General features: G+C 34.8%; 1 protein-coding gene across 1 annotated transcript; it reads left to right on the top strand.

Moving 5' to 3' along the window:
- The first annotated feature begins 635 nt into the window (after positions 1 to 635).
- On the top strand, positions 636 to 16,273 carry LOC131038069 (dynamin-related protein 5A). The gene is made up of 16 exons (XM_057970368.2): positions 636 to 906; positions 2,438 to 2,501; positions 2,585 to 2,692; positions 4,169 to 4,270; positions 11,356 to 11,406; positions 11,527 to 11,588; positions 11,752 to 11,842; positions 12,148 to 12,212; positions 12,802 to 12,996; positions 13,121 to 13,240; positions 13,365 to 13,435; positions 14,676 to 14,901; positions 14,984 to 15,034; positions 15,128 to 15,356; positions 15,464 to 15,603; positions 15,685 to 16,273. The coding sequence occupies exons 1-16, from the start codon at positions 769 to 771 to the stop codon at positions 15,808 to 15,810; spliced, it is 1,839 nt and encodes a 612-aa protein (XP_057826351.2). The 5' UTR covers positions 636 to 768; the 3' UTR covers positions 15,811 to 16,273.
- The last annotated feature ends 407 nt before the right edge of the window (positions 16,274 to 16,680 follow it).

Below are 16,680 nucleotides of genomic sequence, written 5' to 3'. Positions count from 1 at the left end.
ATTAATACATTCAAAACAATTAAATATTTGCATTCATTTAATTTGATTGTATTCATTTATGCACATTAAACACAATAACAATAAAAATTATTTATTTTATGAACAATTAATGATCAAAACAAACAACAAAATCAAAACAATAAAAAATAATAAATCAACATCAACATGAACATACATTTAAATAAATGTCTATGATTAATTTTAGGGATTACATTTTTGACTTCATCAACATTAATCCAACAATGATTAAACACTCCTTCACACATAAAATCACATTAATCAAAATTTACATTATACTAATTTCAAAATAAAAAAACTTTAATCTATCTGATTTTCATATCAATAAATGTCTAGCTACAATATAAATTAACTTCCTTCAAATCTTGTTATTATATTAAACTCATTTATATATTAAATACTTTTTAAATTGAAAAATTGCTCTTGTATCCCTCTAGAACATCTAAAAAGACTCTTTTATTTCCTTCACAAGACATTTATGCTCATTAAATTATATCTTTGAAGCTCCATGCGATTGCCCTTATTCAACAATGTAATGATATTGAATGCACTAGAGCTCAAATGAAACGTTTGCCGAGATTGTGCTACTTATCCATTAATTAACTATAGATTTGAATATGACACTTTAAACGGGTAAGTTGGGGTTGGAGGGTCCCATTACATTCCCGCCCGCACCCGCATGCAAACTCCGTATAATTCCTGTAAACTTCGGCCATCCGAGCCTCGGTTAGGTATATTCAAAGCTCTGCCATGGATGACTTGATTGAGCTTGTAAACAGAATTCAGAGATCATGCACTCTGCTGGAAGACCACGGCGCTGCTACTGATACTCTTTCCCTACCAACTTTATGGTCGTCTCTTCCTTCTGTTGTTGTCGTAGGAGGGCAGGTAAATGCTTATTTTGAACTGTTTCAAGTTATTCAGAACAGTTCCTGCGCTAAGTTTTTCAAATTTTGGCTTGGAAAATGGGAATTAGAGTAATTTCGGGTAATTAAGCAGTTTATTGCTTTTCATGGAAAATATTAGGTTTCACATGAACTGTTCAAAAGTTATATGTCATTATTTGAGTCCATGATCTCTGCTTTGCAAGCCGGCAGTCTTGCAGATTCACCTAGCATGCAAAATTAGTCTCTGGACTAAATTCAGCGTAGAATTCATCGACTATTTAAGTTCTTCACTAACTAAAGTTTAAATTATGACTCACCAACCCTGAAAGTTCTTCCTTAAATATTAGTGGCTACAGATTGAGAGGGATAACCGTGAGAGATGCGATGTGCTCATTTTAAATTTATGATAGATTTTGAAGTTTTGAACCATTCGTGGTTAATATGGTGAACTATCTGTGGTAAATATTCAAAATTTGGACCCTTTTACAGGGAAGTGAGGGTAAATATATAATAAACGTAATTAATTATAGTGAATAGCGTTGCTTGTACTTTGAGCCGATTTAATAAGTTAAATATACGAGTGGTCTCAGATTGATTACGGTAAATGTAACCAGTCGTAGGTTTATCATGGTAAGTATCAATACTTACGGATTTGTCATGGTAAATAATGTAGGTGTCAAGTGCTTGTGTTAAATTTATGGTTTTTGAATTTTGGACGTTGCATGACCCGAGTTATAGGTCCACAGCAAAGTTTTCTGGTAGAAAAACCATTTGAATAGAATGTCCGCTCTATATTCAGCGTAGATCAATCACTCATAATGGATTTTTGATAGGGAATATGACTAATTACATGCTGTTCTGCTAAATGTGGTGAAAAATATATTATAATCGAGTCTATCTGGAAATTTGTAGGATGGCTGTTGTATATTTGATGTTTAAAGCATCGGTAATATATTGATAGACTTTGGACTACAAATTTGATCATAAAAATTGCGAACTGGGTGTAAATAGTAGGAGATTTTTTAGGCACTCATCTTTTATGTCATCAGAGTTGGCTGTGCTTTCTGAGTCATACTGGCCTACCTTGATCATTCATAGACATTAACATAATTTCTTTCTTTCATTACTATAGTTAAATTTGAATTTTGGCCATTGCATGCCTTGAGCCATAGGCTTACAGAAAACTTTTCTGGTGGAAAAATCGTTAGGATAGAATGTCCACGATAAATTCACTGTAGTCCAATCAGTGATACTGGGTTTTTTATAAGGAAAATTACTAATTAAACGCTCTTATGCTGAGTGTTTTGGAAAATATATTATTATTTGGTGTTCATTAATAGTATTGGTAGATTGTGGTCTACAAATATGATCATAAAATTTGCAAACTGGTTGTCAAAAGTAGGAGATTCTTTGGCATTCCTTTTTGATGTTATCAGAGTTGGCTGTACTTTCTGAGACACACTGACCTACTTTAGTCATTCATACACATTGCTATAATTTCTTTCTTTCTTTACTGATTTGTACTGAGGCAGAGCTCTGGGAAATCTTCGGTTCTGGAGAGTATAGTTGGAAGGGACTTTCTACCCCGTGGATCTGGTAAAGAAAATCTTCTTACTCTGTAGTTTCTAAATATATAAAAAAGAAAACAATTCCATTTAGATTAACTGTATGGTATGCAGGTATTGTAACAAGGAGACCACTAGTGGTACAGCTCCATAAGACTGATGGTACTGAAGCAGAGTATGCCGAGTTTTTACATATTCCAAAGAAGCGTTTTTTAGATTTTGGTAAGTGGTTTTATTACAGTTCTTATGTTCTACAGCGAGTAGAACATTGTCCATAAGAACTAGCTTTAATTAATTCTCATTTATTTGTCTGACTTAGCATTCAGGGTGGGCTTACGCCTTTATAAACAAGACCCTTTTCTTTTGAAATCGAAGCACAAAGCTCAGTGTATCTCTGTCCTCCCCATTTTGGAACTCCACCATGCAATTAATGCATTTCAATAACTGATAACATTACAATTCTAAATGGCTAAGAGGCATTAAGTGCAATTTCTGTCTGGCCAGATATATATTAAGCATTTTAGATTTCCTATATCATATGTACTGAACAGGTATTAACCTTTTCAAATTTGGTGTATCTACCGTATAAAGATGTGCTTCATACTATTTAGTCTTGTTTTTTAACAGCTTTCTATTGATGTGGGTGTAGCTTTCTTATGAATTGTTTAGTTTACAATAGACAGATCTCAGCTTAAATTTAGACACCAAAAGCTACATTTAATGAAGACCATCTAGTCCCCTGATCTGCTGCTGCCCCGACTTAGATTGACATCAAAGTAATAGTCAGATTGTGTAAGACAAGGATGATTGAGTAGTCTATATCCCTAGGAGTGTGGCAGGGTCAATATTCATTAAGTTAAACTTTTCATGGACCAGCTAGGAGTCGAACCTAGGATCTCTCATTTGCTGCTGGGACCTTTACCGCTGAGCTACTGGCCCTCTTGGTGACCATTCTATATTTGGTTAGGGTGTCGTTCATTTTCTAACATCCTCCCTTGAGCTACACTGCAGCTGCTCAGGGATCCTAGCTTGGCTTGGCTCTACTGGCCTGGGCTCTGATACCAGTTAAAGGTTTTTATAGACAGGAAAATAAAATAATGATGATCTGCAGATCATCCAACAACAACTATGCAATGTAAATGTTATGGAGAGTTTTCCTAATCTCTGTTCATTGAATTCAAAGAAGAAATGTACATTTGTAGGGGTGAGCTATGACAGAATAGAGAATAAATCCTGTCCAACTGCCTGCTAACATAGTAACAACTAACTGCTTGTTAATAAACTAAACAAACAATATCCAATGTTCATTATTTGGTTGATACAAGAAAAATTGATTTTGGAGAAAGGGTAGTATTGTGTATTTGTTTGAAGTCAAGTGGCTTTCCTTTTCTTCTAGTCTTCTTCAACTGGCTGTACTAATCAAATAGAAATTATTTTCCTGTTTATTGTCATCATCAAATTCTGAGCGTGTACCACAAACAAGGAATGTATGCATATATATTACTAGAACGTTTTTGTGTAAGCGCAAGCCTTTTGGCAAGCTGTGTGTTTTTCAAGTTTGAGGTACTTTTGGTAGTTTAAATGTTTCAGTCGTGCAATTTTACCTAACTATGAGTTTAGTTTGCACATTCATTACGGATTTTACCATTCTTTTTCATATGAAACTTTTCAGCTTTGGAAATCTATTGAGACATGCAGGTGCAGTGCGGAGGGAGATAGAAGAGGAGACTGACAGGGTAACAAGGCACACAAAGCAGATATCCCCTAAACCAATTCATTTGAGCATATATTCTCCACATGGTAATTTTGTACGATTAATATACAAATGCCAAAATTATCTCAGGCTTTTATTTTATGGCATTATATTTTTGGCTTGATTATGTTTAAAAATTTGCAAAGAACTATGCTATATTCTAAGATATTTTGTTTTCTTATATATCCACAGTTTTCACTATATCTGATGTTTGCTTCTCTTTCTTCATATACCCTAGGAAGACATTGTTTTATTTCTTGGGAAAATTAAACTAGCAGAGGAAAAATCTAACTCCCATAAACATATCAAGGTGAAGATTGTTCTTGCAAAATCGACTGGGATCAATAAATGACAAATACAAAGGATGAAAGCTAATATAATGTGATCTCCACCCCTTCTGCACTTTATGGGACCCTGTACAACTTTTCCTTATATTTCTTTCTTCCACCAAACTTGGACAATAAATGGGCCAAAACCTTTACATATTGCTGAAATTTAATATTTAATTTGTTTCACACAATACTTATCAAATGGACTCCCAAGAGAAAAACTATTTTGAAATTTTTTATACCTTTATACCTTTATGAACTTATTTTTACTTCAACTAACTACTCCTTTAGGCCAGTTATATATGTTATATCAATATTTCAGAAACACTTCGTTTTTACATTGTAGTTGTATGGTTGAATCGTAGTAATGAACTGTGCTACAATTTTACTATTAACATAGAAGGATAATACCCATTTGAAAAGGGTGTGTGTGGAAAATAAGATGTTTCTCCTGTTCTCCTACACTATTCTAGATATAATTAAATGGTCTAATATAATTAATGACAAATTATATTTAGAAAATGATTGTTGTAATTGGAGGAACTAGAGAGTAATTAGGTGTTTATTTGATGTGACTTGGTAGAGGGTTGACCTCGTTATTGACTAGTGGAATGTTTGAAAGGAGATCTAGAACTTAAGTCTAAATGGGGACATGCATTAGGAAGCTATGATGTTTTTGTGTGGAAAATTTTGCTATTGTAGACTAGGCCACATTGTGCCGGCTAGTCCCAGACCAAGCCACACTATGGGATCTAGTCCAAACGTAGTGCCTTTGTTCTCTATTGATGCAAACCTTTTGATTTTGGTTGTCTATGTTTTTTGATCTTTCTTTTGGCTTTTGGTTGTGCCTAGAGCCATGGTGGGGCTTGCTTCAAGATGAAGGAAAGGTCCTTGGCTTGTTTTGATGGCAGTTAAGCCCCTATAAAATAGCAAATTGCCTCACACATGCTAAGAAAGCTATATGCAAATGCAAATCTGGTTTACTTGTGGACCAGTGTAATGCTTACATGTAGAAATCTAGCTTTGATTGCTCTTGAATTTGATCTATCTTTGTGTGAATTGATAATTTGTCTTTAATGAATATAAATAACCTAGGAGATGTCCTTAAATACATGACTATGACAATTAATCTGAAATATTTGTCATGTGGATGGATGAGATACTGACTATTTTTGCAAAAAGGTTGGCTCTTGGGTGTGAGAAGCTAAATTTGGATTTGGATACTGGGCAATGGCTTGCAGCCTAGTCTTGGACTATGTTGCATCATGTGTCTTAGTCTTGGACTTATGTTGTGCAGCCTAATCTTGGACTAGACAATGCTATTACTTTAGTTCACTATGCCAAACGATTGTGAAATGTGCATTGGTGAAGGTTGATGTGCTCTTTGGTGGAAAATAATTGATGTATGTTGGTTAGGAGACAATTTATGTGTCATAGAGGTGAAATCAAGTGCTGCAAATATGTATTTATGACATGAATGCAAAATGGCATAAAACAAAAGGTGTAAAATTGTAGGATATGCACTTTTGTGCTTTACATGTTTGCCCCACTTTGGTGTGTGTGTGAATCTATGTTAATCTTGCACCTCAAAGTAATTGCGTTGTAAAAGTAAACAAGAATAATATTGATGTGATATTGGATTTTGGACAATGACTCATTGTCTATATGTACCTTCAAAAACACATCATTTTTCTCACCTGCACACGAGTTGTTAGTTTTACCCATGTCAAGTTTTATTGCTAAAATCTATAATCATCATTTGGAGCATGCAATGGGCATAAAACAAAATTGTAGTAAAACTTAAAATTTGGAGCAAGATGCCATGGCACAAATGGTTGATGTGGAGTTTGGAACTGCTAGGACCCCATGGTGTATGTGCTGGGAAATATCAATTAGTTTGGTGCAAAAGGATCATTTTACATATGGCTAGTGTGGAGTTTGGAACTGCTAGGTCTACACAACATATGCACATGAAGTAACTAGTATAAGAGTAAAATTTGGAGTAAGATGTCATGTCATATGTAGCTGTTATGGAGTTTAGAACTGCTAGGCCCCCATGATATATGCCCATGACAAACTTGAGTAATATGGAGTATTTGTATGCCCCCTTAATATGAGTGCATGATGGTATTGTGCATTTGATTTGAGGGGAGAACAGAAAAAAGGAGATATTGTGGTAATGGCTAGAAATAACAATGAAATGGCCTTGGAGATTATTCATAATATTTTGTCAATAGAGATTAAGTAATGGTGGGTGTATTGCTGCCCAAATGTTGCCCCCAAGTAAGGATAAACATGTGTGTAAATTGTGTTGCTATGTGCCAAATATCATCATGCAAAAGCAATCAAAGAAATTCTTTACAAGATGTGATCGTGCAATTAGTTGTGGCATGTTGTCAGTATGCGTGTGATGTGCAGTTTTTCATTTTTTTTGGCTCCTAAGGGAGAGGAAGTACTTAGATTGTATGTTAAAGTGCAATAAATGATCCCAATGGAAAAGCAAGTGCTTGGGCATATTAAATAGATATTTTGAAAGTAATGAAGGCAAAGGCCAAAAAAATGTAAGAGAGAACATAATATAGGAAAGGTATATTTGAGCAAAAGACAAAAAGGGGGGATATATTTTTAGTCAACATTTATTTTTAGGGGACACTTTCATTGCTTTCCATCATCCCAAAGGCATAGAAGGAAAGCAGATCTAGAGCAGAGAAATATGAAGAGTATTTCAGATTTGTTTACAAGCATGTTGGAGCAAATTTGTGAGGGACACTTGAGCAGATTATGAGCTGATTTATGGAGGAACTTATTGCGCCACCATCAAGTAGATTTGTGAAGAAGAGCATTTGTAATTTTGTATGATAACTGTTGGATCATCTACAAGCAGATTTGTGAAGGAAAGTATATCTACATTCAGATTTTTTGAAGACAGTATCATCCATTGAAGAATTTGGAAGTTTGTGCTTACTAAAGGAGGGATTGGCATCTCTTGCTAAGTTGGTTCTTAGCTATGGGGGTTGGTGCCTACGAACTAAGGGAATTGGTGTCTCCTATGGGTTGGTGCCTATGAAGTTTGTAAGACAAGTTTATATAAACAAATATTTTGCTGTGGTTTTTCTCCTATCAGAGTTTCCACATAAATCTTGTGTTCTTCTTATGTTGTGTAACTGTTACGTCTTATGTGAATGATATGGTGCAATTGATATGCTTATGGTTATTAAGTTTGAAAAAGTAAAGAATTGTATTATATCGATTCACCACCCCCCCCTCTCAATATAATCATGTGCTCATGATCTTTGATGGGGAGGCCTCCTTGAAAGAAAAGCTCTATTACGAAATATAATTTTAAGATGATATTTGCTCTAGTACCACATCAATATAAGGTCTTCACAAAGAGTGACTTATGAGATTCCACCAATGTGGGATAAATCCACACGATGCAATATTAGCTAAATAACAATACTATGACTCTTACAAGGATCAAAATACTTTAGGGTTAGGACATAAGGGTCTTGACATTCTTTTATACTTTGGATGAATATTGATAGGTGTCCTTGTGAGTTTCTTCTTCTTCATCTATTTCCATGTTATTAGTTACTCATGTCAATTTTTTGCTAGAGGGACATTAAGCCATTGCAATTTTATTTTATTATCAATTAAATCTTACACCCTATTCTTAACAGTCATGCATTTTCAAAAGGGGTGCTAGCTATCGGATGAATGTCACAATATGAATTGGCATCAACATTTTGGAGTAGGGAGGTGAGAAGCATCCAATGGTCTTGTTGGTGGCAAAGCAATCAAGTTAGCCCCCAAACTTTTTTGAAATATGACATGAGGAGGATTGTGCAACTTTGTAAAGGTTCTTTGCACTTTATGACTTTGTGCAATTAGATTTGTCAACATTATGATTATGCTTCTTAAAACTATTCTTTGATTGAAACTTGTTAGGGTAAGAAGAAGATGCATGAGGTGTGTGAGAGGAATCATAGGTTAGTAAATTAGCATCAAGGAGCTTAAGTTTGTAGACCCTTATGTTAGCACAAAAGATGGAAAAGAAGGCATAATGATTAAACACAACCTTGTCCTTGATGGTGGAAAGTAAACTATTATTAAATAACCCTTCTAGATCATTATCTTGTGTTTGATAGTTCATCCTTATAAGCAAGGTTTGAAATCTTAAGAGATAGTCACTCTTTTGTTAGTAACTTGCTTGCATTGGACTACTTTATAAAGGTGATTGATATTAACTTTGAAATATTGCACAAAAGTAATAGCAAATTTTGCAAAAGACTATATAGAACCATGCGGCAAGAAGAAGAACCACTCAAGTGCATATTCTTTTAAAATCCTTAGAAATGTTTTGGTTAGCAACCTATCATCATATAGAAAACCTAAGCATCTAAGCATGTAGCGTTGAAAGCATGAATGCCATTTGTAGAGTCTCCTTTTCCATTATACAATTCAAAGCAAGAAGCCACAAATCCCATGGGGAATAAAAAGCAATTGCATCATAAGGCAAGGGATTGTGTAATAACTCTTGAGATAGGTCCTTGGAGATAGTGGGCAAATTGTTGAAGTGATTTTTGACTTCACTCAACTCCTGCGTGATGCTATCAAAGAAGTGTTGGGATTGGTTAGGTGAGGGAAGGGCATTGTATGTTGTAATTAGATATGTTTAAATGGCTTTAGATGGTAGGCTCATGGTTTTGGTGGGATGAGATTGAAGTGTGGACTTTATATGTATATAGGAGGTGGGGGTAATGATAGAGGCATGTCTAGAGGAGGCAAGGGGGATAGTAGAGGGTGAGGTAGAATGGAAAGATGTTGCAAATGTGGAATGGCATGATGAGTAGGAAGTTTTAGAGGTTGGGTGTGGGAAGGAAGTATAGTAGAGGATTGGAATGAGAGTGGAGGTTGTGGGAAGCATCATTAGGACTATGAGCATCCTCAATGATATGGGTAATTATTTTAAGCATATCAATGCCATACGTTTAATTATGAAAAGCTGCACAAACCTATTAACTAGGAATGACAATTGCATACCATCGTCTAATATTGTAATGTCATTCTTTAGGAGTTGTGATTTGGCAGCCATTTCACTCCTTTTTTGATTTTCAATTGACTTATAATGTGCAGCATGGTTGTAGATTTCATCTTTATTGTGATGGACTGAAGTAGTGATATTTTCAATGATGGCTACTTTGGGAAGCCATTTGAAGAGAAGGTACAGCCTCAATTTTCCAAAGACGACCTAGAGATCTTGAAAGCTTTTTTAGCATGCAAGATGAAGTGACTGCAAGATTTTGCAACAAAAGAACAAAATATCAGATCTGAAAGCTGAAAGTAGATGGTGAATAATCTAGGGGGGTTGTTGGTGGTGTAAGAATGTTGGTTTCACCAAATAATGTGTGGAAAAGAAGATACTTCTCCTATTCTCCTACACATTCTAGATCTAATCAAATGAAATCAATAACAAATCAGATCTAGAAAATAACTGTTATAAGTGGAGTGCTAGTAGAGAGGTTAGGCACTTATCTGATTTGACTTGGTAGAGGGATGACCTTGCGGTTGATTGGTTGGAATGCCGTGGCAAGAGATCTGAAAGTGAAATTTGATTGCAAATTTGTGATCTGTAAGTTGTGATGGTTTTGCGTGGAAAGTTCTGCTCTTGTGGACTAGGCTGCATCATGCTATCTGGTCCATGACCTGGCCCTCTGTTGATGCAAAACTTTTGACCTTATTCCCCTCTATTTACTGGTCGTAGTTTGGTCATGCTGAGAAGATGGGACTTGTTTCAAGATGAAGGGAAGGTCTTGGACGTGTCTTGATGGATTTTAAGCCCTTAGAAAAGAACAAAGTGTTGCACAGATGCCAAACAAGCTATATGAATTCAAATATTGTGTACTAGTGGATTGGCATAATGCCTAAACGCAGGAATCTAGCTTTCAATACTCTTGAATTGGATTCATCTGTACTATTCAACGATCTCTCCCTAATAGATTCAAATAAATTAGGAGATTATCTTAAATACTTGTGAAAGGGTTGTCTTTTAGGTGTGAGAAAGAGAATTTTGAATTTGGCATACTAGGCTGCACCACATAGTCTAGTCCACTATGGCAAACAACTATGAAATGTGTAGTGGTGAAGGATGAGGTGGTCTGAATTGGAAAATGGCTGATGGATGTTGAGTAGGAGTCAATTTATGTGCCAAAAGGGTCAAATCAAGTGCTACAGCTATGCATTACAACATGCATGCAAAGTGATGTAAAAGGAAGGTTTACAAGTGCAAGGTATGCACTTTTATCCTTTATAGTTTGTAATAAAGGAAGCCAAATTTAGGGTATATTTGATATCATTGCATTTGCCAATACAATGTATTTATAGTTTCATTTTCATGTTATATTTGAGTCTGGTAAATGCTAAGGATCTGTTAGATTACGGTTCTCGTCAACAAGAAATATGAAATTATGCATACTCTGGTTGAAAGAATGAGATAATAATTAGGATCATAGGTTGACTCAGTTGTCAATTACTTCTCAACTTATTTATTTCTACCATTTCCTTCCTATTGCCATTATTACTTTTATTCTTGACTACCTTTCTCTCATGCTTAACTTGGGTAATTGCAGACCATTGTCTTGCCCTATTACTATCATTGGACTTTAGCCTTCTTATCTGTGAATATACTTTTTTTGTATTTTAATAATGGGAATAACATAAGTGCTGTGCAGCAGTGTTTTTATGACATGCGACATTATGGTGATGGCTAAATTTGTTTACATTTTGTGTTTTTTTCTGAGCAGTTGTCAATCTGACGCTAATCGACCTTCCTGGTTTAACAAATGTTGCTGTAGGTATGGTTGTAAACTTCATTATAACTATATCATGAGTGTAGATTCTTTCTTAAAAAAAATTTGAGTTTCACTTTCAATGGAGTTAGTGCTCAATTTGTCTGAATTGCTGCCTTCATGTAGGAGGTCAATCTGATACCATTGTTGCAGAAATTGAAAATTTGGTTCGCAGTTATGTTGAGAAGGTGATTTACCATCATCAATTATTGATGCTTTGTTTTGGCCAGTGCTCTTTTGTCTTCTCATTTTTCCTTTGGTGGAAAAGCATCTTGCCAGTTGCAAGGGCTGTTCTATATCTATTCCTAGTTCAGTGTTTGTAGCTCATCTGTTGTGTAATTTTCATTGCAGCCAAATAGTCTTATACTTGCCATCTCTCCTGCTAACCAAGATATAGCAACTTCTGATGCTATAAAGCTGGCACATGACGTTGATCCTTCAGGTTGTCTTTCTGAACTAATCTAGAAACTTTAGTTATCACTGCAAGAGAATTCCGAACATTTCAGTTGGGAGTGTTTTTGGTGATTAAATTTTGTGTATATGTTTGATGCATGGCTTTGGAAGCATGGTAGAAAGTTTGATTAAATTAGACATAAATCAGGAAATTCTCTACAAATGTTTCTAATATGCATGGAAATCTTTGTTATTTACTATTGGCAGATAGGCTATTTCTCGTCTTAATCATTATTCATGTTTCTGTGTAGTTTTTTGTACATGAAAAGTCATACTCTTTATGTACATTCTCAGGTGACAGAACATATGGCGTATTGACAAAGCTCGATTTGATGGACCAGGGGACAAATGCAAGAGATGTGAGTTAATTAAGCAAATTTTGAAGTAGAAGCCTGGGATAATATTTTTTGCTCGTATAGCTGAATGATCTAAACATCCATTGTGGTTGACTGAGTAGAACTTCTTCAAAAGTTTGTTGTGATGTTCCTAATGAAATTATAAACAATGATTTTTTTGATAGAACATATACGGTTGTAGGGAAGTTACAGATTGTGTGTATTTCTAGTTTCTACTGCATCTAAGGTTGTTTGTTATTGGCTGTTCAATTATGGGTTGGTTTGTATTGCACACTTTCATCATCACTTCTCTATAAGTTCACTCAATTTCTCGAAGGCTTGGGCTATTTCTATTAAACCTATTATAAGAACTTTGCAGTGAATGGTATTGCCTCTAGTTTTTTTATGCCTACTATTGTATCAGTATGTGTTGAGTGTGCATGTAAACCTTTCTAAGGTACAAGGTCTTAGTAAGAGTTTCTCTGGTGCAAACCTTTTCCCATGACACTAATGCTTTCTATTATCTATGTTGTGTCAGTAATCTAGCCTTTGGCATTTCATGTTTGTTTTCAAGATTTAAATTATGTGATTGTATCTCTGGGACTTTGATAAGGTTCTTGAGGGTCGAGCATATTGTTTGAAACACCCATGGGTTGGTGTAATAAATCGATCACAAGCTGACATCAACATGAGGATTGATATGATGGCTGCTAGAAAAAAACAACGTGAATATTTTGCCTCTAGTCCTGATTATAAACACTTGGAAGGCCGAATGGGTTCAGAATATCTAGCCAAACTCCTTTCTAAGGTAATCTCTTCTCGAACAATCAACAAATCTAACAACTTTCCAGAATAAGATCTCTGCACAATGTGAGAATGATTTCCAGAGTTCATTTCTACATTAATTACTGTTGTAATTGTTTATATTGTAGCATTTGAAGGATGTGATCAAGGCAAGGATACCAAGTATTCAGTCTTTGACAAACAGGACAATTGCTGAACTTGAAACAGAGCTAAAATGTTTTGGAAATCCTGTTTCTGTGGATGCAGGGGTATGGTCATAATCTTTTGTTGTAGCATGGCATAATATTCGTTATGTGTTATAAAGGTCACAGTTTATTCTTGAAGATTAGAATGCTTCCAATTAGTTTGATTGAAAGTGATGCTTTTGTGCAGGAACGACTATATCAAATTCTAGATATCTGTCGTGCTTTCGATTGTATTTTCAAGGACCATCTTGAAGGAAGGTAAAAGTTTATCCAACCATAGATACTTGCTAGGTTTACATTGTTTTCTATTACAGAGATTTTGAAATTAATTGTGAGTTTTGGTAAACATGTTGAATATGCAAGTATTGGTGTGTAAATTAGGATGGGGGATTAAACTACTGATGCGTAAATTAGGATGGGGAACATTGGAAGGCAGATTAAAAGTTTAAATTTACTTACTGAGATGCATTTTACTTTAAATATGGTGTGTGAAGTTTTAAGAGTTAAACTAAAGTGGCCATAGATGGTATAAAAATAAGTAATTTGTTCTTGTCATGTTAATGTCGGCAAGCTTATAGGAATTTTTTCTTGCTGTTTCAAATCTTAATTTGTGATTTTCTTAGGTAGAATATTTTCAAGTTATCATTTTGTGACAATTAATGTAATTAGTCTATATTGTTTGATTAGGTTCTTTTGTTGATTGGAAGAAGTCCTCGGTGAAAAATGGCTAGCCATTTTTTGGTTTAAAGTCTTACTTTTCATATTTGTGCAGTCTAACGGCTAACCTATACAAATAAAATGTTCATCAACCATTGACGTGATTTATTTTTCATGAAGAAACCATTGCCATACTAAGCTATAGTCTGCAGTGAAACATTTATTTGATGCTAATAACTCTTTTCAGAGGTCTTGTACTCAGATAGTTCTGTACACTACTAGTTGTTAACAAGTTCTATCTGATTGAAAGAGAAGGGATGCAGTGTTTACACATCTAAGCATTAGTTTATATATCTGTTCAGTGCAGTGTATCCTCTTGATTAAATCACTTGATAATTATGCTAATTTTCATATACAAGTATGAATGGTGTTTAGTTGACATGTATGCTATTCTTGATTGCATTCTTGTTACTGTAACACAACTAGTTGTTTGTAGGTTCTATCTTTTTGATTGAATTGCCGACTTCCCTATATGAGAAGAGACATATTACTATACATCTAGGCAGTAGTTGATACACAGACTTCTGTGAAATGAAGATGTCTCCTCTTGTTCAAATCACCCAATAATTATGCCTATATATTATTTATAGAAATGTAAAGTATTTGGTTAAAATGTACAGTTAGTTTAATTATTAATATATTCTCTCTGTTTGGCTTAAATTTTTTCATTTGTATTTCTTGTTGCCGATGTTACTTGGTGATGAATGATGAATTCTTATGTTGCTTTTCGTCTTTAGGTTTCTATATGATCATGCTAAACCTGCGATCCCTTGTATTTCAGGAGACCAGGGGGTGAGCAAATCTACCTAGTTTTCGAAAAGAACCTCCCTGCTGCCCTAAAGTCGTTACCTTTTGATGGACAACTATCGTTGCAGAATATTAGGAAGGTTATTTCTGAAGCTGATGGTTATCTACCTCATCTTGTAGCTCCTGAACAAGGCTATCGAAGGCTTATTGAAGGATCTCTTAGTTACTTCAAATCTCCAGCAGAGGCATCCGTTAATAGAGTAAATTCAATAAATCATTTCCTTGCGGGTATTTATAAAAATAAATTATTCTTTTTCAGTGTTAATTTAAGGGGGCTTACAGGTACACCATATATTGAAAGGGCTTGTTCAAAGGTCCATCAGTGAAACAGAGGCAAGTACTCGATTAGTCATTGAATGCCAAGCTATTTATATTTATATAAAATGCTTACATGTAGCCCAATATCTTTGTTATTTATTAATGCAGGGATTGAAGCACTTCCCTACTCTTCGAGCAGAAATCTATGCAGCTGCAACAGAATCTTTAGAAAGGTTTCGCACTGACAGTATGAAAACTGCACTGAGATTGGTGGATATGGAATCTAGCTATTTAACTGTAGATTTCTTTCGTAAACTTCCACAAGAAGTAGAGAGAAGTGGAAATGCCACAGGATCTATTTTTGACCGTTACACAGAGGCTCATCTTAGAAGAATTGGTATGCTGATGCGTTAAAACTGAAAAGGATCCTTTGAAAAAATAATAGATTTTATCAAAACATAATGAATGATATCAGTCAAGGCTAATATCACATCGTTTTTCCAGGATCAAATGTTTTATCATATGTGAGAATGGTGTGTGAGACATTAAAAAATTCTATTCCTAAAGCTGTGGTACATTGTCAAGTTCGAGAAGCCAAGTATGCTTTGCTTGATCATTTCTATATAACCGTTGGGAAAAAGGAGGTAGTATTCAATGTTAACCCTTATGATGCATGGTTAAAGAAAATAAAGCTAGAAACTAATCCTTCTGAGTTTATGTAACAGGCAAATCAGCTTGCAAGTCTATTAGATGAAGATCCCAAAGTGGTGGTGCGCAGAGAAGCTTGTGCAAAAAGGCTTGAATTATTCAGGAATGCCCGTGATGAAATTGAAGCTGTAACTTGGACTTAGTGTAAATAATGTTGTTCTGCAATTTTTCCTATGTTTGATCCTCGTTTGTCTTACAATGTTGTGTCTATGGGTGGTTGTGGAGTGTACAACTAACAAAATACGAATATGAATTGGTGGATGTTTATTGTATTAGATGGATTGACATGTAGTATGTGGGGGTTTTATGGATTTCCTATGTGAAAAACTTTCGTGAGGGCTGGAAGCCATGAAGAAAGATTGTTTGCTGTTGAAAAATACCATAAATTCTCCACTGACTGAGCTTAGCGCTTAAAAGGACTGAAACTTGCTTCAAATCAGCAGGTCACTTTTTACTGATTAGAAATTATTTACTCATGATTTTGAACTAATGTTTTAGGCTATTACAACTTCAGCAGTTGCAAAATGAAGATACACTAAGTTTTTGCATGTATGCAATGATGATTTAAACTGAGCTATTATAATGCAACTTTGAATATGTGCTCTTTTCTGGGTCATCTAATGGTCTGTAATGCTTTCACATTTGTACCAATACTGAAACGTATCAATTAATGACTTAGCAAAAAAGAGTGAAAATGTTGCTCAAGTTGCAACCTAGTTTGTAGTCTGGACTACCAGCCAAACCATTCAACATGAATTTGAGATAGTATTGCCCTCTCGAGTTATGGACTTTTTTATTATAAGTTCAGACACAGTAGAAACATTTGAGAAAAGGTTTCAAGACAGTTGTAAAATGTGTAGTTAACACCCTAAACATCAAGAAAAATTTGATCTTCATGATAAGTTTATTTGAAAAAAAAAAGCCAAACATATATGCATGGACAAAGAAAATATGGGATGCAATTTAATGTAGAGTACACACTCTTCCTCTACGTAAGAATTTTTAGGATAGCA

The sequence above is a fragment of the Cryptomeria japonica genome, chromosome 2, assembly GCF_030272615.1.
Source record: "Cryptomeria japonica chromosome 2, Sugi_1.0, whole genome shotgun sequence".
Taxonomy (NCBI): domain Eukaryota; kingdom Viridiplantae; phylum Streptophyta; class Pinopsida; order Cupressales; family Cupressaceae; genus Cryptomeria; species Cryptomeria japonica.
The sequence above is the reverse complement of the archived record's forward strand: the minus strand, read 5'-3'. Positions and strand labels throughout refer to the sequence as shown.